General features: G+C 37.9%; 1 protein-coding gene across 4 annotated transcripts in view; it reads left to right on the forward strand.

Moving 5' to 3' along the window:
• Positions 1-24,533, forward strand: part of AP3B1 (adaptor related protein complex 3 subunit beta 1) — a 163,270-nt gene that overhangs the window by 37,113 nt on the left and 101,624 nt on the right. For all 4 annotated transcript variants that reach the window (XM_048290851.1, XM_048290852.1, XM_048290854.1 and 1 more), the window contains exon 7: positions 7,931-8,110. In XM_048290851.1, the coding sequence (XP_048146808.1) occupies positions 7,931-8,110 (180 nt within the window). The remainder of the gene's footprint in view (positions 1-7,930; positions 8,111-24,533) is intronic.

Raw genomic sequence — 24,533 nt, forward strand, 5'->3', positions numbered from 1 at the left:
AGAACTGTACAAAGCAAAGGCCTGCATGAGAAAAAGCCTCCATGAGAAATGCGTGCATGAGAAACAAGCCTGAGACCAAAAAGAGAGTTTTTAGGAGGTACAGTGCTGTTCTGATAAAGATGTGCTGACCATGAGAAGGGAGGAAAAACTTTGATCTCTCAAGACAAAACATAAAGCTTGCCAAATGTAGTCTTTTATCTAACCCAATTATGTAGAAGTAAGAATGCGCCTTCGTAAGTTTAATTAAAGAACTGATAAGCATGTATACTTTCAATACTATGTAAGTGCCCTCTGTATTGCTAATAAACAAAGCTTGCTTTACCAATCACATCGGTTGTCTGCATGGCTTCCCCCACCTGAGGTCGTCATTCTCTTGTTCTTCTTGTTCAGGTCACTAATTTAATGAACATAATCCTTTTTGACTAAGTGAAAGTATTAATAGGTACTAGACAGTGTGTTCATCTCCTATTTGCCAAGTGTTTTTGTAACACATACGGCTGTATCCTGCATTGTTGTACCACAGTCAAGGTGTTCAGAGCATAAAGGGTGCTGTTCTCTAAAAGACATCCTGCAACTTCCACTGAAGGGTTACTGAAAGAGGTGTGTTAGAGCTTAATGGCTCAGCAGACAGTTAGTTAGGTCTCCTGACTTGACAGAGGCCTTTGAGCTTGTGTGAAGTTGCACATGCAGTGGTTCTTCATGTATTTTTTGTTGTGGTTCATGCTCATGGTATACATGCAATCTGTGAATGTGGGATTAGATTGTTAACATATCTAGAGGAATAAAGGGCTAAAAAATACCACAAAAAAGTAAAATCCCTGAGTTTTTACTTTGTTTCCTAGGCCTTATTCCATATGGTAAATGGTTATCCCACACCAAGTCATTTACACATTTACTTCAACAAAATAGTATAGAGTAGGTTTGGGTCTTCTATCTCCTTGGCATTTGGAATTACTTTTAAGGAGACAATGGGCTCATTGCCTAGTATGTGCTACAATTTTGGTACCTCCCTGACGCTGAATATTGGACACCATATTTATGAAGATACCAGTGAAGCAATAGCTAAGATTATATACTAGACTCAGGTCTTCTGCATTTGTTTGGAGACGTACATGGTTAACAACTTTTTGCTCCCTCTGATCCCTCTGTCTATTCCCTAGTAAGGGATTCCAGCCCTGATTCTAGTCTGGGCTGACATCTCAGCTTCAAAAGTCTTACTCTTTTGAGAAGTAATATGAAGACTAATTATTTCAAAAAGAAAACATACAGATCTCTCTTTAAGACTCTCTGCATTGAACTAAGTGTGCTCTTTGACCCTAGACAGCTTGTGGTGGTCTAAAATAGATTAGTCTCTCTTTAATCTTTCATAGCTTTGGAAGGACTAGTCTAGCATGGCAAAGCTTTATCTTAGGTAGTTACCTTTTGTCACGTACCACTGAATGTTCCCAGAAAGCCTCCACATTTGCTAACAGAATGTGAGTAGTGCACAAGTGTTTTGTTAGCTGGTGATTCCAATCTGAATAAGCTTATTCTTTGCCCCTAATTGGAAAACAGCAATTTGCTCACAGTGGGGAAATCAAGGGTGCCATTTGTAGCTAGTTTCAGCCTTTAAAATTGGAGGAGATGCAGCTGCTTATAGATGGTGGTCCTTAAGTACAGGTGTGTACATACGTTGCCTTAGGCTGTCAGTTTTATAGATCTTAATGAGGCTGCATCCTGGGGAAATTTGTGTTAATTTGATTCATCTTTTTGAATTCTTTAAGGGAAGCTGAACTTCATACACTTAGCCTAAAAGAGAAAGCTCCAACATATATTAAGAAAAAGACAAGCGCTTTTAGAACGTATTTTGCAGTCTTGCTGAAGAAAGTTAAGTCTGTTTGCTGCTATAGGAATTCTACAAATGGGACCAAACTGTAAAACAACAGCTTTTGATCATAGACTTACGAAGTGTCTGTATTAGATTAATGGTATGTCTCAGCTTTTTGAAGCTTCTGTTGCCTGTTTGACAGTCAAGGTGCCTGAAATTTGTAGGGTGATAATGTGGAACTAGAACTATAAATGTTTACTCCACACTGATCTTCGGATTCCTTCTACTTAAATGCATAGCAGCTGTTCCCTTACATTAACATTAGTTGTCATTTCCTGCTAGCTCTAATCTAATGTCAGCAAATCAGTTTGTTCATTAAATAGTGTTTTTACCAGAGTGGGAGAATCCTAGTGACTTAGTTGAGTATCAGTGGTTTTCCACCTTTTTTTCACTTGATGGAACTGTCAGGTTACTTTTGGCACTTCTGTGCTCTTAAGGGCTGATAATTGTCAGACATGCCATAACATTGTATATTAACCCCTGGATCTGAGAAAATCCACTGTTGACTGATTATTGATTATTTTGATTAATTTTTTAAGTCTATTGGTATTTTTTGGTATTTTTTCTTTGTAATCCATTTGATTTTTTTTTTTTTTTTTTTTTGCATCCACTTGGTTTAGACATGTTTGGAGGGAGAATGTACTTAGTAACATTGACTATCTATGTAACAGTATAATATTATTCAGGTGATATTTGAGACTGCACTTTAATGAGAAGTAAACTTTTACTCAAGATCTGTTTATTTTCTGTAGCTATTTGACCTCTGGCAGGATTTTTGAAATTTACTGCTGTAATCTCTATGTTAGAGATAGAATAGCTAATAAATATAGATGCCTCGAAATTTCTGTAAACCAGGAAGGTTTTTCAGAGAGAGCATGCCATTGTATGTCATTAATGCAGTTTTTGTTGCACAGAAAAGACATAATGTATTTCAATTATCCAGAGTCATTTTACATTTGAAATAGCAAGAAATTATCAGGATGGGAATTTTACTATAGTAAAATTAAGCCCCTTTTCAGGCAGAATAGGATGTGTTTTTGTTTTTAGGTCTGATTCAGTAGTAAATTTTAATATAAGCTGAGGTAAGCAAAACTTAAAATGAGATGAGGTCTAACCTTAATCCAGCACTTCATTAAAATTTCTGGTGAGATAAATGAAAAATCACTCTACTCCTTGAGTGTCTTAACACAAAGATTCAATTAAAACACAAGCATTCAGTTAACCTAAATTGCAGAATTATCAAGTGCAAGCCATTGTTAACATACCATCAAGGGTAGCTAACTAGGAATTAGAGTCTATCAACAAATCTGTGATTTTGTGCAAGTGTATTTAAATTGTGAACAGGTAAGATGTTTACAAGTATTTTTATTATTGAGGCTTATAAACTCCTAGCTATGTTTTAACCCTTGCTTTACAATTACCTCACATTTTGATAAGCAGATACAAGAGCATGAATACCTGCTCCTTTTGTTTTTCTAGTAATTCTAGAAAATTGAGAAGCTGATGCAATTTCATGTAGAAGGGAAGATAAAGGCATGCTTGTATTCTATGCTAAAATGATTTTCTCTGAAAGTAATATGGCTAGTCATGTGTGAAAGTATAATTGGGTGTTTTAGAGCAAACTAGTTCCCTTTTCTTTTTAGTCAATTTTGTATTGCGTCACTCTAATTCTGTTTTTTCTATTCAGCGATAACCTAGCTTTGACACACAGGGTTTAAGGCAAGATTTGTTGCATAAGTTTCTTTTGGAAGAAAAAGATATCCTGAGGGACTGTAGCTAGCAGCTTGTGTATTTTACAATGCTGTGTAAACAACAATGAAAATTAGTTTCATTAATGATGTCTGAGTTACAGAAGGTAAAAGAAAAATAAAATCCATGTTGGCATTGAAAAGGAGTCATGCCTGTTATCCAAACCTGTAAAGCAAAAAGAGCTTGTGACTTACATTCCCCAGTCCAAATTAAAGTATCCCAAAATATATTAAAAGCTGCATCTATAAAGGAAATGCAGAATGTAGTTGGGATGTGGTTGTATGGATGATGGGCATATTAAAAATGCCAAAATTTATTGCTGATTTACATCTGTAACTTTGATCAGATTTTATTCTGTTTGGGTACATACGTCTGTTATAATGAATTTATTATTCTGTTCTGGTGTGATAATTTACTATTAATAATAACATGCAATTTAGTATTAACTCGATTTTGGGGGTGAAAAGACCTTATGCAAATATGTGAGTATAGAGATTTCTTTTGCAGACTGCATGGCTACTAGATGAAGTGCAAATTCTTTCTCAGTGACATTCCTTTGATTAAAAAAATCATCCTAGGAATTGACGATGGCTTGGCGATGCAGATCTTACTCTTTTACACTAAAAGCAGTGTATTTGGGCATAATGGGAAAGAAAGCTGGCACTCTTCAACAGTAGTCTTCAGCTAATAATGTAATATTTCAGTTAAAAACCAAATGTGTGGGTAAGAAGATGTTTTCTTATTGATTTCACGTTGGTAAATGCTTCACTTTTGTGGAAAAAAATTACTGAGTTTGTGCCGATGTTTTGTTGTGATAGATCTATTATCCAGCTATTAGAAGATAAATGACTGATCTTTTCCACTTTCCTTGTCTCCAGAAAATTGAAATAAGAAGGGGAATATCATTTGGGCTGTATGATTAGGGCAGGTGGGGTGGCCATTAATTTAAGAGAGAAGAATCTTGGCAGCATGGGCCAACTTTCACTGTATTATCAATCAAACCTCGATGCACTTCTTGTGATGACCCAGCACTCTCAGGTTTTTGCAGCGTTAATTAGAATTCATGACAAAATAGATGCAAGGAAACATTTTGTACCCTTCATAATTTTATAGAAAATTTATTGTTATTAGAGGAACCATTTGCTTAGTGTGATTTTTTTCATTACCAGCTTGTCAACTAGCTTAGATAATCTGGAGAAAATATGAACTCCATAGATTGGGTGTCACTTTTGTTGATGGTTCATATAGTTTACCTTGGAGCACAACTAATGGCTGAAGTTCATAGCAACAGCACAGAAAAATGTGGCACCTAGTGGAAGACAAATGAACCATGTTTATTGCTTTAATATAAAAAATACATAAATGGAAAGCAGCATTTGAGTGTGATGAGCTCATTGCTAGTTTTGTTGGAGTGATTTATATTTTCTCTTTATACAAAAAGCTACTATTGACACAGTGAGATGGAAATTAACTGACTGTTTTTTAGAAACCGGTATTTTTTGGTTTTATGTTCTGATTGAATCATTTTGTTTTAATTTTAAATACTTTTATGGAATGTTGAGCATTTAATAAACAAAGATTATTAGCTGTTCCACTGATGTTTAGATATATAGTGGGATCATACTATAGGGGAAACAGTGTCAACTAGAAAATAATCTCTTATTAAGAAAACATTAGGAAATTTTCTCAGAGAAATCCTCTTGTTACCAGTGCATTTTCAGTCTGTCACATTCTTACTTTTTTTTTCCACTTTCAAATGAAAAGCTTAATTTTAGAAAATACAATAATGGGGAGAGAGGCATGATCTTAATAGTGTCATGATGAATGGCAATTCCTGGATTAACTTGTAAATCTGGGGACTTGCCACAGGAATAAAATGCTTGTTTATCCGGTGCACCTCTTGCATTTCATAGCATATGTTCAATTTTTTTACTAATGTCTTTTAAGCATTCACAGGTGATAGCATTCTCATTGTAAACTTGAGTAGGTGACAGATGTAATTATTTAGAATTCCTGTATTCCACTTTGACTCTTTCTTTGTATTAAGTTGATGTGTTTTATTCATAGTAACTGAGTTTTTAAAAAACCAGCAGTGTTTATAGGCTATATTCTCAGTTTTAAATGATCTGAGTTAGTGTTATATGTATTTTATGCCAGCTTTCAAACTAAATCATATCCAAATGAAAGAGAAATACAGCAAAATGTGTGTACTGAACTACTAGTAGTAAAAGACAAGGGTACTCTCTCTAGAATTACTGTTGGAAATCTGTGTCAGCCTTCACCTATGAACCTAAAAGGGTATTTTTAACCATCAGACTGTGACTATTCCGATAGTCATAAACTGATCTGTGTGTCAATCTCTCTTGTCTCTGAGATGAAGCAGTGACCTACAAAAAGTCTCTCTATGAGGTCTTAAAATATTATCTCTTCTTCTAAAACTTCATGTCTGTCATATTGTCCTCTGCAAGCTAACCTTGACTGTAGTTCTGAGTTCTGCATCCTGATAAAGGGACTTCTCACTTTTCCAGTGGGAGAGCTTCTCAGCTTGTGTGGCCTAAATGAATATCTGCTCAGGACAGATAGTGATTTGAAATTAACCACTGCCTTCTGCTGAGCTTTGAACACTCACCTGAGCATCAGCTTGCTGCAGTTTTTAATTACAGATAGGTTACTGCTGCAGCACATTATTAAGAAGAAAGTTTAGTATGGCAACAGATAGAAAAGAGCTTTTGTTTTTGTGATACAGCAAATTATTTTAGATGTAAAGTATATTTAGCTCTATCAAATAATCAGATTTTGCTCCCTGGAATGAGTTGCATTCTTGTTGGGACCAGCAGGTACCAGTATGTGGATGAGGCTGGAGACAATAAATGCAACTTCACGTTTATTCTTATTGGTAATTCATAAAATCCCCACAGAGAGCCTGAGACTTGTTTAGCATAATAGCAGGACTATATTCCGAGCTGTTTTCTTTCAATTGTAATGTTGAGCGCATACTAATAAACCACATGTCAGCCAAATACAGGGAGAAAAATGTAACATATGAATATCATTGTATTTAATATTTTTCAAAAAGTACCATTTCAATAAACTACACTTCTATTTAATTGCTTACTTTAAGTCATTGGGGAAATTATAGAGGTTGAAATGCAGATCCCTAGTGCTCAGATAGAATATGACATTAATTTGCTGCCAGAAGGCTATACTGCATGCATGCTAACTGCATACATATCAGCTGCTTCATATAAAGTATCATCATTTTAGTTATTTGACTTGTACTCTGACACAAAACAAATCTTAATTAAAGCAATTAGAAGAGAAAGAACACTAATCCCAGGCACACAATTATATGTCCTGTTAAGGCATGGTCAGCTTTTAATTTTTTCTCACAGTTAAAGTAACCTGCTGACAGAATTTTAACTGGAACTCCAATATATGTTTCCTCCCATTATTTTAAAAGAAAATACCCAGGCAGAAGGTTTTAGTAATCTTTGAGGTGTTAGAATGTTGATAATCTATTTAATTTTCTCATGAAAACAAAGCTATGTTGCAGTCATAGTATGAGGTTCTTTGTGTATGAATAAAGAGATTTCTTATGAAGGCAAAAAATTGTGTGAGAACGTGGCAACATATAAATGATGCATTCCTGCAATTATGTAACTGTTAAGGAAGTGCTGAACAACATGCAGAAATTAGTTTTGCATTCTTTGGAGAAAAGTTCAATTCTGTTGTGTTGCTGATTTTTATGCCCTTTTTGCGGGGGGGGGGGGGCGGGGAATGTATTCATGAAAATCTAAACACAAAATTTTATGTGACAGTTAATTTTGCCATATTGAGGGGGAAGTTTGAGTTCCACTAATACCCAGGGAACTTGCCCCAGCTCTTCTTTACTTTGATCTGGCCAGTGTTGGTAGAATTCCAAAAGATCTTGCTGGTCATATGTTTTACTTCTTGTTGTTTCTCGTTACTTCTGAGTTAATTGCAAGTTCTCTGTTAATTTATTTGGAAGCTAAATCTGTAAGAAAAAAAAAACTATGCTTACATTGCACTGTGTCTTCAGGGCTGGTAGCTAAGATTTATGTGTGTAATAGAAACAGCCAGTGTTTCCTCTGTTCTAATAATCTTACCCCAGTTCTATTCTAAGTAAGATACCATTTCTCTGGGCTTATTTTTTGTTGTTGCTGTTTTGTTTTTTTTTTTGCTGAATAGAGAAATTTTGAAATTGCTGAGAATTGCTAGTATTAATTTTGATTCTCACTTGTGGTCTAACTGTAGAGCTAATACTGACCTTCTGGTTTATATTTTGTTTTCTAGCTGGTAGCTGGGAGTGTGGTGATGGCATTTGAGGAAGTGTGTCCAGATAGAATAGATCTGATTCACAAGAACTACCGAAAGCTCTGTAACTTGCTGGTTGATGTGGAAGAGTGGGGTCAAGTTGTTATAATCCACATGTTAACTCGGTATGCACGTACGCAGTTTGTAAGTCCATGGAAGGTAAGTTTGTGACTTTTTAAATTACTGTTTTGAGCCTGCATTCTGAATTATTTCCATTGTTGGACTTACTTAGTCTTTTAAGATGCATTGCTAAGGAGACTTTAGTAAAAATAGAGATCAAATACGTAAGTCTTAGCTTGCTAAGACTTCACTAATACAAGGCACCTACCCTTCTTCAGAGCCTGAGAATTCTCCTTCCAGGGCATAACCTTTTCTTATTTACCCATGGCACATCCTGTGGGCAGTAGAGAGACTCCTTTTTCTGTGGTTCTTTGAGCCATGTTGCTTTTTGCTGTAGACAGTTTTATATGAGTCAAAACTAGAAACGTTTGCCATTCTGTCCTGAAACTGGGTAGACTCTACTTATATTGTAGATACCCGGTATCGCTGCAGAACAAGCATTACATTACTTGTTTAGGCTTTGTTAATGTTCTGAGGCACTGTGTGAAGACTTGAACATATGTATTTGAAATGTGAAATGTCAAAAAAGATGTGGTTATTTTCATTTATATTGTGTAAATATGAGTATACTCTTTAAAATTTATAAAAAGAGGTCTTCAAAACACAAATTCTCTCACTTCTTACAGTAAAAAAGGGCACAGCTCAAGAAATTAATGCTCTTAACATTGTTTTAATACAGATCTAACTGTGAATAACAATTTAAATTAAAAGACAGAATACTTCTGGAAAGAACTGTATAAAATTGCTTCACAGCTCTGGTTGTTCACATTTATTAAAGGCTTGGGGATGTTACTAGTGTTAAGTTTTACCATTTAATTTGAAACGCATTCATGTTTAAAGATGTACATTTTAGTGCAGATTTTTGTCATTTGATTAGCACATTAACAATTTTTTTAAGATTTCTTTTTTTCAGCATTGGAATAGGGAATGACACCAACTATCACTCTATCATTGAGTTCTTTTTAACTGTCTTTTAATATCCTTTGCCTGGGAGTCAAGACTGAAATGCAGTGCCATTCTGTGTTAATATAAGTGTGATTTATTATGTGAAAATAATTATAAGGAGATATAGTTGGACAAACAGTTAAGTTCAATCTGATTTAGTTTACAATTATATTCACTCCTTCTTTAAAAAGCAGGGATTATAATGAATATAGCAAAAATGTCTGAAGTAGATCTGAAGTAGAATCATATTTCTACGCTACCAGTTAGATTCTGAAACACCCTCTTTCATTTCTAATGAAAATTAAATTGTTTGTAAGAACACATCTTCCCAGAAAATTGCTTAAAATAAGAAAAGTATTTTTAGATAATGAGGCATTTAAGTTATATGTTTTCCTAATGTCCTTGAGGCAGTGTTTATTACATGTTGATTATTGGAAGAAGGCAACTTGCATTCTTCTTTCTGACATTTGGAAGGAATCAAAATTGATAATCTGCTGTACCTTAAGCTACAATTCCACAATGTGTTTCAGCCAGTTTTAGTCTGTAATTGGACAAAAGGAAAGTTGAAGGGGAGGATGACTTCCTATCTTGGACTGAGAAGTTGGAGGTCTTGATGGGATTTGGTTTCTTTATGACTCTAAATGTTCTTTTTTCACTGAAACTGGATGTATGACAGTTGCTGCTGTGGCTTCTGCTCTAGGAATTTAAAAGGTTTGTGTGACAATACTGCCTGTGCCAACTTAAAATTAGTCATCAGTAGTATAGTATTAATAACACTTCGTTTTCACTTTCACGATCTTCAGTTTAAAATTTAGTTTGTCTACCTACTCAGCAATTTAATTAGCGGATTTTTTTTTTTTTTGGTACGAGTTGAAATGCATGCCTATGTCAATACATTCTTAAATGAACTCATCATACAACAGGCCATCTTGTGCAGTAGAAGAGATTTTTAATTTAGTTTATTTGCATCATTATGGATCAGTATTTAGGCTGTTTATATGTAAATGTATGATTTGAGGAACAATTAAGTGTTGACAAAGTAGATTGCAGTCATATCAATTGCAGTGCATTTTCCATAATTTTTCTAAATGACAACTTTGATGATAAATAGTGGATGCCAAGTCAAAGCTGATTATACAGTGCACTAGGAATTCATGGCGCTGTCAGGGAGAAGACCGATTGACTTTAAATTTACATATTAATGAGAAGATTTGTTAAGAGGGTGCTTGACTATAGAAAATAACAGCATATTTATAGGGCACGACACTTTATAAATAAAGCTGATGCAGGAAAATGGAAATTAAACCTATCAGATTAATAAATTCAAGGCTGCTAAAATGCATATTTGCATTTTTATTCAGTAAAATTTTCCCTTACTTTTTGAGGAACATATGTTGCTTTTGTTTAAGTTGAACTAATTCCTAGCAAGTAATGGTGTAATGTTTGGAACTGATTTCTTGAGCATTTAGAAATCTAAAGAAAAATTCTGAATACTTACCAGTTATGGAGAAAGATCTTTCTTTTTTTTTCAATATGCTTAAAACTGTTGCAATTACCCATTAACCAAGAATACTTAGTTTTTTATTCCTATTCCTAGCTTCTTTGAAGAGTATAATTTTTAATTCTAATTGTGAATGCAGTAAGGAAGAATGTTCTTGGTTTATCCTATTTGTTTTAAAATACTTGGAGGTGCTTTTTGAATAATTACATGTAAATAGCAGTTTAAGAATAACCCTTTTTCTATATGAATTGTATGTATTCAGCTTTAACATGTGTTAGCTGAAGTGAGACAAGATGCTCATATTCTGGAGTAAAAATAGCTGCTTGGGACTAGAACCAGCCATGAAGAATTCCAGGTTTTCTGGGAAGTAACATACCTCATAGCAGATAAAACTGTGTTGCATTCCAGCTCACATGTTTTGTCTTGCCCTTATTGCAGAAGTTGTTGGGACTGCCAGGCTGTTCGCAAATATCTCCTGAACCATAACAGCTTGCAGCCAAATACATAAAGATGTTTGAAATAAACTTGTTGGTAGTTTTCATGAATGTATTGGGTTGCAGTCTAGTGGTTCAGGAACTGCTTTTCAAGCTGTTCAGCCACCTCTGTTTCTGCAAGGAGGTGAGGATTGCAGGAGGTAGGGACTGCTTCAGCTGTCCTGGTACATAGTTTTACCACCAAATGTCTGTGACATTTGGGAGGGCATCTTCTGAAAACAGCTGACTTGATCAGAAGTTTCAGTGGCCTTTGTGTAGAGCAAAATGGAACTAGGAGCTGTAGTCCTGCAAAAAAACAGTGACTCTCAGGACTGTTCAGCTTCGTTTCAGATAATTGAAGATTACGTAAGTAGACTCTCCTGGTGTTCAGTTGGAATTGGAAAAAAGTGGTGAATTCAGATTGATCACGGACTTCAGTCATTACCAAGTTCCTGATAAATGCGTGTGAGAAGCATGTCTCAAGCTTACATTTTAGGATTAATTATTGAAGTATTGCTCAGTTTGAATTGCTCAGAATTTGGCATAATTGTTGTGCTGGGGGGAATGGAAGGGGGAATTAAGCATGAAGAAAACAATCTGGAAGAATAAGGACTTCTATGAGAAAAACATGAAGTGTCTGAATGCCTATATATTTAAAAGCACGAATCATGGAAAGTAGCCCAGCTCTCAGTAATTACAGGAAGAAACAGATTGAAAATATTTATTTTGATTGATAGTTCTGACCAAGTATTGAGTTCCCTTCTGACCTCAGCTGTTCTGTGATCTCTTCGTCTTTTGTTAAATGCTTTAAGATGTTTCATGCTCTTGCAGTACTTTCTTAGTATCTTTTAGTCATGAATTCTTAGTGTATGCCATACAGGTAATGGTTATGTGTGATGGAATTCAGTGTCTAATGGCTGCTTAAGAAATCTCAGCAGGATCTAAAACTGCTTTAGAAATTTTATTTTTTTTGTTGTTCTCTGTGTTGGGGTGTGCATTGAGGAAACTGTAATTGTGAATTATAAAGCTTCAAGCACAGCATACAGAAAATAGTGTCTATCCTTTACTTTTGTAGAACTTGTTAATAGTGTAACGAGCATCCTGAATCAGTTCTGCTGGTTTACTGAAAGCTTAATAAAACTTCTAAATCCTCTGCTTAGACGCTGAGAACAGAAAGGAAGGGTGTATTCGGGGTCATAGCCTCCAGTTAAGTAGGTTACCTAGATAAAGCAGTAAAAATGAAACAAGTTAAAATATTTTAGAAGTATTTTGTATGTATATCATTAATTTAATAATTAATCAGCCTGAATACACGTTTCCCTTCTTTTGTGCTCCGACTCAGTAGAGAATCTACAAGTTTTATTATTCTCCTCTGCAGTAAGGAGGTGAGTAAGGAGCCATAGATAGATATTTAAGAAATATTCAGAATAGCATTCAATCTTTAAGAATAAAATTAATCATGATATGGTGTGTATTACTTACTTAACCTATCATCTCAGTGAAGGTTAAATTAGGAAAACTAGTTTTAGGGTGAAGTTGTCTTATGCTACTAATTTATTCCTTTCTTAGTGTATCCATCAGGATCTTCAGTCTGAATCGGGGCAGTCTGGATTCAGTTACTGTTTCCCTCTTTCTCTGGCCAGTTCTTTTAAATGTGCACAAGGTGGGGTTAATGTACAATATAAGATTCACTTATTTGAAGATACTTAGTGAAGCATTTGGGGTGTAAAATGCACTGGCCAGCTATTTTAGTGTCCCATCAGTTTTATTTTTTCCTATCGTGTACTACTTAATGAAATGAGAATAACCTTAGAGCACTGATTTATAACAAAAAAATTACCTCAAGCTGATTGTGGAAAGTTTGGTTAAAAGAATTAATCCAGCAGAAGAAAAACTGAAAAGAGGGTTAATTTTTGGCCACATTAATTTCCTGTTTTGTTTTGCTTTGTGGCTGCTAAGCACTTCCTGTTGGTATAACAGAAGTACAGTCTGCAGATAAAAATGCCATTTGTCTTTGCAGCAGAATGTATTGCTGTGGTTTCTGTCAGTTCCGTGATAGAGTTGCAGTGGAACAGCAGCAGTGTGTAGAATCTATGTAGGCAGGTTCTCTAGGACATGTGTATCAACTCAAATTAAAAAAAGGAACCCTTTGTTTTCCCACAAATTTGACCAGCAAAGTTTCCATGTTTCTATGCAGTACTGTAGTCTCATCTTATTGACTCAGGCTGAGGTTCTTTTTATTATTAATATATAGGATAAGAGGCATTCTAGCCATCTCTTGTGAATAAGTTGTCAAAATTGGTGTTATCTCTGTCTAGATCATTGACTTACAGACACAAAAATTAATTGGAAGCAAAGAAATATTTTTACAGAAATCTAAGTAACAACTGTGTAACTGCTAATCATTTTAAATTAAAATATCAGATATTGCAGATCTCCATCACTCCATGAGCCACTAAAGTTCCTAGCTTTAATTTTGGCCATTTGAATGCTGTTTGGTCATGGAAAATTGTGTAAGCTGTATGAAATGAATGCTTTGTTAGGTTACTTTGAGGCCTTCCTGGATGCCAGAGTACTCATGAATTTTGTTCTAGACATCTGTCTGTGGAATATTACTCTCTGTCTAGTAACTTGTGTGGCCTTTTCAAAATTGTACCAGGATTTTCTCTGGATAATTACAAGACTTGTAAAATAAGCTTCTTCAGCTACTTTGTGAAAGTAAATCTTTATTTAATCTTTTCTGCTGTGTGAGGAACGCCTGTGTGAGGTTAGAACTCTGCTTTGAGAAAGCTTTAGACTCCTGAGTCTGTGCCCATACACTTCCTCTGTAATATCAGGTAGAATTCTTGATTGGTTGTGGCAGCTCTCTAAAGGACCACAGGGAATAGTAAATATAAAATACTTCAAATTATTTGGATCGTTCATCTCTTTGATAGTGTATACACAAGTTTTTTGCAGTTTATGGTTGGAAAAGTGCCAGACAAGAAGACTGGGAGTAACTGAGTCGTGACTTGTAACAACATATCCTTTTATCAATAGAATAAATACACCACCACTTGTTAGCATGAGAATACCGTTAATGTGAATCAGCAGATGTTTTAAGATGCTTTCAGCTTCTTTGCCTACTTAGGTGTTACAGTGGAGGAGGAAAAAATCCTGTAATGCAGGATTTAATGGCCATTGATGATGTTTAGATGAGTACGTCAGACTGTCTGGTAAGGGTAGCAAACTGCCACCTTTCAGACTGCCAATCTAAGTTAGGTATGGTTATCATTCTTCAACGATTTAAGTTGATTTTGTGTTTTAAAAATTTGAGTCTCCTAATTAACATCTTGAGCTATGGAGGTAGTCCAAATATGGTTTAAATATTGGATACACATTTTAGTAGTTGTAAACAGTCCTAAAGCTACATTAAAATGAAAATATATGAGTATGTTTCTATATATGGGAAATGTTCTCTTTGAATTTATGTTTTAAAATCATGTATTTTATGAGAGAACAGGAAGTTGAGTTGCTCTAGGACGTATGCATGGTTTGGTGTAACTGGAGTGTGTACTCAGAACTCTAGAGTAAAGGAGAAGCACTATGAGCAATTGCACTTCTGTACAGGAACTGCACTGTGAGTGACGTGCAGTTCTGAAGATCTGGGACGTCCCTGTCCCTGCATACCTTTTCTGTAAGTCATGAGAGGTGGTGACTACTAATTCTGGAGCATGTAGTACCCTCCTCTTCGTTGCAGTCCCAAATTAACTAAGAATTAACTGGTATTCTTCGTGGTTCACTTACTGTGCAGCCCTGTGGAAGAATATTCTTGCTTGGCAGTTGGTTTGTATCTGTTTGCTATCTTGATGGCTTATACTGCCTCTTCAGATACTTAAATTGATATTAAATTTTAACCTGAAACAAAAGTCAAACATTTAACCAAACATCTGAATACAAATTCCACTTTAATTTTTGAATTTGAGGGTAAAAAAAGGTGAACTTTTAGCTACAAGCAGATGGTATCTTTTTTCTTTAATTTGTCCCTTCATGTTTGCTCCTTCTTAATTTTATCTTGCAATGTTTAGTTTACCCCTTCCTGTTCTTTCTTTTACTTTCTTCCTCTTATGCTCTAAATGTTTTTTCCTGTTTTTGCTTTGCATCTGTTAATCGTTGCACTGGCATCGTGCCTTTTCCCTACACTATTGAAATGAGGAATTTTTTTTTCAGTAAGACAAAGCTATTTTATGACTCCCTTCTGTTTTGAGGAGAATGAAACGGTTTTGAATAAATGAAAGTGATCTAAAAGTCATAATGGATTATTTTAGTTCTATCTGCAAGTGTCACAAGACTATTACAACAGTGATTGCACATTTGGGGTTGCTGAAGAAAGATGTTCATTACTGCAGCATATTTAAGTCCTATCCCCTATTTTTAGATACCAGTCCTAGACTTAATTGCTGATTCTTAGAGAAATGAAAATGCATACTTCTTCAGTTTTCACATTAGTTTACTGTGCAGTTACTTAGAGATGTTACTGTAGTTGTGATACACTGGCAAAAAATTAATGTTCAGTGGTCCTCAGACCCCTGCTTCCACTCACATGATCGTCTTGTCTCAGAACTGTACTATAAAACTTTCATGAATATGGGTTTTCTGAAGAATGTTCTAGGACTGGGTTTTTTTTAATTTTCATTAAGCCTTTATTTCATTACCTTTTCAAGTTTATATTTAGAAATTATGTTACTGGCTAAGTGAGTTTTTAAAAGCCTCTGTAAGGCTGAATTGAAAGGTTTGAAGAGTCTTTCGGGTAATAAATGAGTTTACGTCCTCATATTGTTTTGGAAAATTGTGGGGCTTTTTTTAGAATGAAATAAACATGTACATCTGAACTGGGATTATACAGGGTATTGCATAGATTATAATATTATTAGTAAACTACAAATGAAACTTGATTTATGTATTGTTTATATTGAAACTTTTATATATGCTGAAGTGAGCTAAGAATGATGTAAGTGAAAATGCCTTAATGTTAAATTTCACCTGCCTTAGTCAGATTCTCAAGACTGAGTAGATGTCTTAGTTCCTTTTTGTAGCTTAAGTATTAAAGCTCGCTATTTTTAAAAATTGGAGTCTTTTTATAGAGAAGGCTTTTTTGAATTGCAAATAAAATCTCATCAAACTAGTAGAATTTTATTGTGTATTCCTTAGCTGCATTAAAATTTGGGTTTTCTTAAGAAATGTAAAAATGTTTTGTTGGGTATGAAACATGCAGCTCCAGAGGTTAATATCACAAGGTAAGGTGACTTGAAATACAAGTCCTTTTACTGAAAAATGCCTCAAAGTTGCCCTGGTGTTAATTTCCATTACTACTTCAATTTTTGTTGACTGAAAGCTTGTTTATCTCTTTATATAGCTAAACTCTTAAAATCCACAAATGTAATTGTGTGCAAATCTCTTTATCAAAAACTCAGAACTAAAGTAACAGTTTCTATTGTAGTTTACTGGAATTACATCATATATTCTATGTAATTATGTTATTGTATTACATTTTCAGTTCAATTCCATTACAGTCATTTGAATAGAGTTGTAATCTGAAAAGTGGTCCTTGAAAGAGGGTACCATATGAGTTCAAGTCTGTTTCAGTGGCTTCAGATGTGCATAATTCTACAAGTCCAACTGACCCCTTAGGTTTTCCTTCTGACCTCTTTATCCAAATGGTAGTAAATAGACTATGGTTACAATTGAAGTAAAAATCATAATATATAAGCAAATCAGAGTAATATAATTATTGTCTAGCAGTCTGTATTGATTCTTCATTTCATTGTTGTTCACTTAACTGAAAATGTGTATGTACTTTTAGACTTGCATAGAAGCAACAGGTCTGGTCTCTGCAGAACTGACAGAATGCAGTGTTTGGTAATGTGATAACTTTGTAACAATATTTTATAAAAATAATATAAACGATGTATTATTATTTATGCAGTGCTCTACTTAATCATTGCATTCTGGAGCTTCTGTGGCTGCCTGTTTGTTCTGGAAGCCTTCTTACAGATTCTTCCTTGATAAAAGACATGTCATATCCCATATGCTTCACTACCGGAATATTTTTATATTTTGTGAGGCAGAAGGGATAAATTAAGTTTCTAAAGGTCTCATTCACGTTTAAGTAACTTTATTGCTGAAAGCTGTAAATGCATTGTGTCCAAGACCACATAGAGCCCACTGTTCTGGTCTGGTGAAAGCAAAGACACCAGCTTTCTGTCCATTCAGGAATGGCTACGGCTTGTAATCATTTCTGTAACATGCATCCTGGTACTGTGACCCAGCGTGTTTCTCATTTGTCTTGTAATCCCCAGCCTGTTCCTTTCCAATGATTCTTAACACATGAGCATGAGAAGTTTGTTAGGTGCTGAAAATTGTTTTCTTTCAGTGTAACAAGAAAATGTTTCAATAACTATTTTTAAACAGGAAAATAGTTTGATGATTTACTGGATAATTTTGTCCTATGGAAAGGTAAGTATCTGAAAACTTTAACCTTTAGAGAGACGAGGATGTGATAATTCTATGATCTATCTGGGGTGTCCAGTGTTGTTCAAAATGCTACAAGATGCCCTTCCTAGTCTTCAGTTGTTGTGGATCTCCTGTAGGCTCTATACCTTCAGAATCTGCCAGATCCATGCAGATTTTTTTCATATTTGAGGGAGCATAAAATGGCACTCGAGGCTTACACTCAGGCAATTGAGATACTCCCCTACTTCTACGAGGCTATCAGAGTATTTTATCTGATCATTACTAGGTTCTGGCACTCCATTCACAGTAGCACAAGTTTTTATCACACAACTGATTATAAACTGCAGCTTACCTTAGAAAGAGTCAGTATACTTTGCTGGCTGTTTAGTACTTGAAAGAAAACTATTATTTATGGAGTGGATGATCTGGTCCCTTTATTCTTTGTCTCTTCAGCTCCTTTTGGCTTTGTAAGGCAAACTTGTCAAACTTTGCTTCTGCTTTCTAAAGCCTCCCTTCAGCCAGGCTGCAAATTATATTGGTTACACTTTACTATCTCAAGTGTTTTTATCGTGTGAGATTGTGCCTTTTTTTAGACTACTAACAGTTCTTCTTGTCAAGCTTTACATACACTGACAGACCTGAATCATATTCAAGGATTGCCTGTTGTGGAGGAGATGAGTACTTCTACTAGCATATGACTGCTAACAAGTGGGATTGGTTGAGGTCTGCTCTTCTGTCAGAAATGTCTCACAGCTGATCAACTGGGTAATGATAGGTCTGTTCTGGTGTTCTGAAACTCATCTATAGAGCACGTGGAAGGATTTAGGTAGGCATGTTCACATAAAACATCAGACTTCCAGATCTATCTTGCATAACTCATTAATGCCTTAAGTGGCAAACTGTTCTATGCATTGCTTTTCAAGGAAACTATTTTTCATACATCAGGTGAATACTGATCTTGATGGGCTAAAGTAGTTTTTGGTATTGCAGTCAAGTTCTCCAAATAGTGAATAGTACTAAAATTCTTCTTACCTTCAAAACCTAGCTTATCCAAAACTCTCTTGAGAACAGTTCTTGGAAATACTAGAAAGGTCTCTGGAAGATAGTGAAAATCTTGTTTGCCAAAGATTTTGCTGCACGCGTCAAAAGAAAGCTATGAGTGTATTTCCTTATGAATCTGAGGAGAGAAACTGAAATTTGTAACTTGAAATAATTTGTACCTAACCAAGGAATACAAATACTTGAATCACTTTTTCAATACAAGATGGAGTTAAGGCTGGCAAAGTGGGCAAATACTGTGTGTTCACACTTTGGATATCATTGAAGCTTTGTTTTAACTCCATTTGTGGGTGTTGGGGTCTCCTCCCCTGCCATGTAGTCCTGGGAGAGGGGCCCTGGAGGGGAGACACAGGGTTTCCCTGCCCCTGCTCAGCCTCATTCCCCATTGGTTTTGTGTTCCCCTGCGCGGGCAAGGACCCTGGGGTCCCGTGACTGTAACAGTTCCTCGGCAGAGCTCCGGCCATGCGGCTGGAGAAATAAAACATCTCTGAAACATCTAGCAAGAATCCATCCATATATATTTCCTTTCCACGGGACTCCTGGTTTGATATATGCGTGTTGCAGTATCCCCACTGCAACATAATGGTGGAGAATTGTGAGCAGAACGATCCCCGATCCCTAAGCGACTGATTTGTGTGAGTAAACCCTGGAAACTTTGGATTCCTCTTCTTGGTTTTGCTTTGCTATTCCATATCTAAACTATGAGGAACCGTGGGAAGACTCTTGGCTCTCAGAGCCGCATATGGACATTTATCTTAAAATGATTCTTGAACAATGATTTGTAAATTTTAGCTTGATTCAAGCTCAAAAAGAACTGAAACACTTCCTGGCATGGTTGTTTAAGAACTTTTTCTATGTTTCTTGGGATTTAATTCTTACCAAGGGCTTTTGGAAAACCGTTTGGACACAGTTAATATTGGAGTCAAAATATATGCCGATGGAAGAATATTTTTGTGAATATTATTTAGTTACTGAGACTGTTGAGCAATGTCAGCTGTGTCCTGGCGAAGGGAAGCCTGGCACAGGGACCGTGCGACCCAGGCCACGTGCACCGAGCGCTCTGCGAGCAGCAGTGAGGCAGTTCCCGCGCGCGGGCGGAGCCACGCGAGCCACAGTGTCGGTGGCGGAGCGAGGCGCGGCAGGACCCGGCGGTGCCCGCCCGGCCCCGCGCAGCGCGTGGTGGAGCGAGCCCCGGGAATGCCCGACCGAGAGGGGCGGCGTGTGGGCAGCGGCTGGTGGCGATGGCGGTGGAGTGGAGCCGTGCCCAGCCGAGACGCGCGCTGGAGCAGGGCGCGGGGGGGTCGTCGCTCGGGGGCCCGGCCGAGACGTGGGTACAGCGCCCGGCAGCGGCAGCGAAGCTGCGACCAGAGGAGGCGACGCACGGAGAACTGAGCGGCACGGCCCGGCTGGGCCCGCGCAGCCCCGAACGCGACCCCGGGAAGAGCGCGCAGGCACGAGCAGCTCCGACAATTCCAACACGGGAGCGACCGAAATAGAGAGCAAAGACGCAGCGAGACAGAAAACAGCACCACTTGAAAAAAGGAAAAAATCATAGTAGCTAAGATCTTAATGATAGTAAAATGGTATAATGTTAAGCAAAATTATGGTTTTATAACAAGGTGTGACAACCAGTAAGACATATTCGTGCATAGAACTGCTATTAAAAAGAATAACCCTGAAAAATGCATCCCAAGCTTGGGCGATGGAGAGGTGGTGGAATTCAAAATTATACAAAGTAGAAAAGGGTTACAAGCATCGCAGGTCACTGGGCCTGATGGTGTTCCTGTAAAAGGCAGTATATATGCAAAAAATCGTAGTCATGTTAGACAGTATCTCCATTGTAAGCCCCCCCCACAGTCTCTCTTTCCTAATCCCACCTTTCCCTTTTACCCTATGTCCTATTACCCCCAGTGTATTCCCAATCCGTTTTTTCATCCATGGTTTCCCTCACAAAACCATGCTTTTGCCAATTGTTTCCCCAAAAATCCCTTTCCAATGCCGAGTGGGGGATGAAAAGGGGGAGGGAAGAAATTAAACCCTCTCCTGCCTCAGTTTCCCCACAAAGCATGCTCAGAGATTTCTGTCTCCCTTCTGTCAGCCCTAAGATGTTCCACAGAATCTGTTTGGACATTTAAAGACTCAGGAGGGTGGCTTGTTTTGTTTTGAAACTGTTCTTGTTATGTTTATCCAGTTGTTTTCATTCTCCTTTTATTAAAATAAAACGGGTGAGGTGTTGGGGTCTCCTCCCCCCACCATGGAGCCGTGGGAGAGGGGCCCTGGGGACAGACACGGGGTTTCCCTGCCCCTGCTCAGCCTCGTTCCCCATGGGTTGGTTTGTGTTCCCTGATAACGCCAAGGACCCTGGGGTCCCGTGACTGAAACAGTTCCTCGGCAGAGCCCCGGCCACGCGGCTGGAGAAATAAACATCTCTGAAACATCTACCAAGAATCCGTCCATATATATTTCCTTTCCACGGGACTCCTAGTTTAGTATATGCATGTTGCAGTATCCCCATTGCAACATGTGGGTGTGTGAAGCTCTGTTTGGAGGTAATTGTAGCATTCACGTGATGTGTTTTACCCTAAATGGAAGTCACATTCTCAACTTTTCTGCCATATTAAATGTAGCTTCTAGCAAAATCTCAGTTAAATGTTAGGTCATTTACTTAGTGATTTTAAAAACAGGCTAACGGAATTTGCTATCTGTCAGTTTCTTCATTGAAGCTGTTAATACTTTATGAAGATGTCCCTAAATTGTATGTCTAGAATAATGTAAAAAAGAATTATGCACGTTCCTCCACACTAAAATACTCACTTCTCTGCTGTGAATAAATTGTAGTAGATGGGAAATGCACAGAGTCTATTTGCAATTTGTAGTCTGGAATACTGTGGTCTCAGTTTTTAATCATTTTACTTTCCCAGGGTTCTGAACTCTTTAGTCATTTTGCAATTTAGAAAAGCTATTAACTGCACAATTAAATCATGTGCTACTGCAAACTGTTAGGTGTATTTAAAGCAGTTTGACTAACAACTGCCACTCTTCTGTTCTGTTCTCCCTTTACCACCTACTGCTTTTGAAAATTCAGTAACTCTAGTGATCCTATGACCACAGAGTGAGACAGATCATTTTACTAATCTTGTTGAAAGTAAAACATTCTTTTAAAAAAGAAAACAAACCAACAAACTTCTGTTGGACTGATTAGTCTTGAATCAGCTGTGAAACTGCATTTAAAGGGATTGAAATGACGACAGAAAGCATTGGAACATTTGAATCTACTCCCAGAACTCTCATGCTAACTCTCCCTTTTCAAAAAGGATCAGAGGATTGGTTTTATGTCTGATTAAGTTGCTAATACGTACTGGTTATCATCAGTTTACGTTCTAATTAGACATCTGTGAAAGTAAAATTTGAGAGTCACCCATATTTAGCTTTTCTTGAGGGATGTGTAAAGAAGCATATTCCACAGTCTAGTGTAGTGCACTATAGGTAGTGAAGATTGGAGAGTAAGTGCATAGGAGATCATCTGTCAGTTGTTGATTCAGCTTTAGTTAAAACAGTGTCTTGATTTGAAAGACAGGTGTCTGCTAAGGAAGGCAGGAGCCCTCTTTGGAATGGCAGATGCGACCCCCCTTCCCTCTGAGTTATTATAATTTTGAAATCAAGGGGCTTTTAGGCAAAGATGTGGGAAATAGGAATAACAGTTCTTTACTATTATATATCTATGTGTGTATAACCAGTCAAACAAACGACAATAACTCTGGCAGTAACAGCAATCACAAACCCAGTGCCAGCCTTCTCGGCTGTCAGGCCCTTTCCCCTCGGGTGCAGTTCCGCTCGCAGCCGGCAGGGGCGCTGGCGGCTCCCGGTGAGCAGGGCAGGTGCGATGGTTCCCCCGCGGCTGCAGGGGGCGCTCCGGAGCGAGCTCGGGGAGCACCCGGCACTGGTGCCCTGGGATCCCGGGGAGGGATGGAACAAAGGCTTCACAAACCGCTGGGCAGCTGATCCCGGTGTCCGGCGGGACCCTCGGGAACAGCAGGCTGGAACAGCAGGGACAAGCACAAATCCCAGGTGGCAGATGAGGTGTATCCAAACAGGGAACCCCCCGGAAGTCTGGGGAGACAGGTCGAGCACGGCCCACAGCATAGCGAAGGCTCGAAGCAACGGGGCAGGGCGGCCACAGCCCGGCTCCCAGCAGGGCAGGGAAGGCGGGCTGGGGATCCTGGGGTTTTTCTCCGCAGAGGGAAAAGCAGCTGACGAAAGACAGCCTCCCTCTCCTGCGTTCAGGGACTGACTAATGGAACACCCAGGTGAAACAAAAGAGTAGCTAGAAGTACTCCACCCCCAGTGGGTAGCTTTTGTTTTTCTTAAGTACCCAGCAATTTGTCCCCCTAGCAACACCTGTGGAGAAAATTCCTTTAACAAAAAAAAACCTAGGAGAACTAAAACCCCAACAAACAGAAAGACTTTTCATCTCCCAATGTAAAGAGTCTTACTTTCAATCTGCTGCTGGCAGGAAAAATACTAGTGTTAATAGTACTTGTATCTCCATTATACCCTTCTTCTGATGGAAGTTCAAGATGTTGACCTAGTATCAGTGTCACACTGTTCTGGTTGCTTTTCTTCTCCAGAACACCATAGCACTACTGTTGAGCATGGAGGCACCTTCTTACATCTCTGCACAAGGCTTTCTGCTTTTGTTAGATCCAAGAGGCTTTGATTGTGCTTGTCCCCCTGAAGCTAGTTCTGTGCCACTTCAGAAGGGAATTGCTGCTTGTCCCAATCTCTTTCCTTAGTACAGCCTTCAGTACTTGTACTATAAGGTTTATCTGGGGATAAACAATTCAGCTAGGTGTCTTAAAATGAGATTTTGGCTTGGTGGTCTGAATTTTTGGCTGTAATTTATTGTGTCTCAGTTTCAGGTTTTCTACCTAGGCTTGATGTGAGTGAAGAGAATCCTGGAACTGTGTTCTATAAAGAAATAAGCTAGGCAGTGATAGCAGAAATTCTAATAGTAACAGTGCATGCCAAAACAGACTTGCTTACTCAGGTAAATGCAGACTTGTGAGCTAGTTGGAAGAGGCAGATGAAATGTTGAAAAGGCAGATGAAATATTCTATGGGCAGGTGAGAGATGTTTCACAGTTAGATAGTCTTCATTCTCAATTTAGCGGATGCCTGCTGAAAATATAACACAGTGGAGAGGAGCCAGTGCAGAAGGTTCCTGGAATGTGTGGAAGAGAATGCCCTGACACAGCTGGTCAGGATGTCAACAAGGGAGGGCACCCTGCCGGACCTGTTGTTTGTGAACAGAGAAGGACTGGTAGGTGATGTGGTAGGATGGTTGGAGGCTCTCTGGGCCACTGTGATCACAAAATGACAGAGCTTTTCATTGCTGGAGAAGTAAGAAGATGTGCCAGCAAAGCTGCAGGGGGAAATAAAGTATTAAGGATGAGGAAAAGACTGAGGTGCCTTTTCTGAAGCAAAGAAGGTAATAATTGTAAAAGCAATTGTTCTTGAGGTACCCAGCCCCTGATCTGTAAGACAGAGAGGAGGAGGAGAATTAAGCCCCTATAATCCAAGGGGAAATCGTGTGCTACACTGTTTCTACATGCACAAGTCTGTGGGGCACATAGCATCCACCCAGGGGTGCTAAAGAAGCCAGAGCCTGAGCCACTTCCTATCATTTAGCAACAGTCCTAGTTAACCATGAAGATCGCAGTTCATTGGAAGTTGGCAAATACGACACCCATCTACGCAGAGAGTCCAAAGGAGGATCTGGCAAACTGTCAGGCTTGTCAGCTTGACCTCAGTGCTGAGAAAGGATATGGAGCAGGTCATCCTGAGTGCTGTTACATGGCACATACAGGACAACCTCAGGATCAGGCCTAGCCAGCATGGGTTTGTGAAAGGCACATCCTGCTTGACAAACTTGACCTCCTGGTATGATAGGGTAACCCACTTAGTAGATGAGAGAAGGGCTGTGAATGTTGTCT

This window comes from Corvus hawaiiensis, chromosome Z (genome assembly GCF_020740725.1).
Source record: "Corvus hawaiiensis isolate bCorHaw1 chromosome Z, bCorHaw1.pri.cur, whole genome shotgun sequence".
NCBI classification, from domain to species: Eukaryota; Metazoa; Chordata; class Aves; order Passeriformes; family Corvidae; genus Corvus; species Corvus hawaiiensis.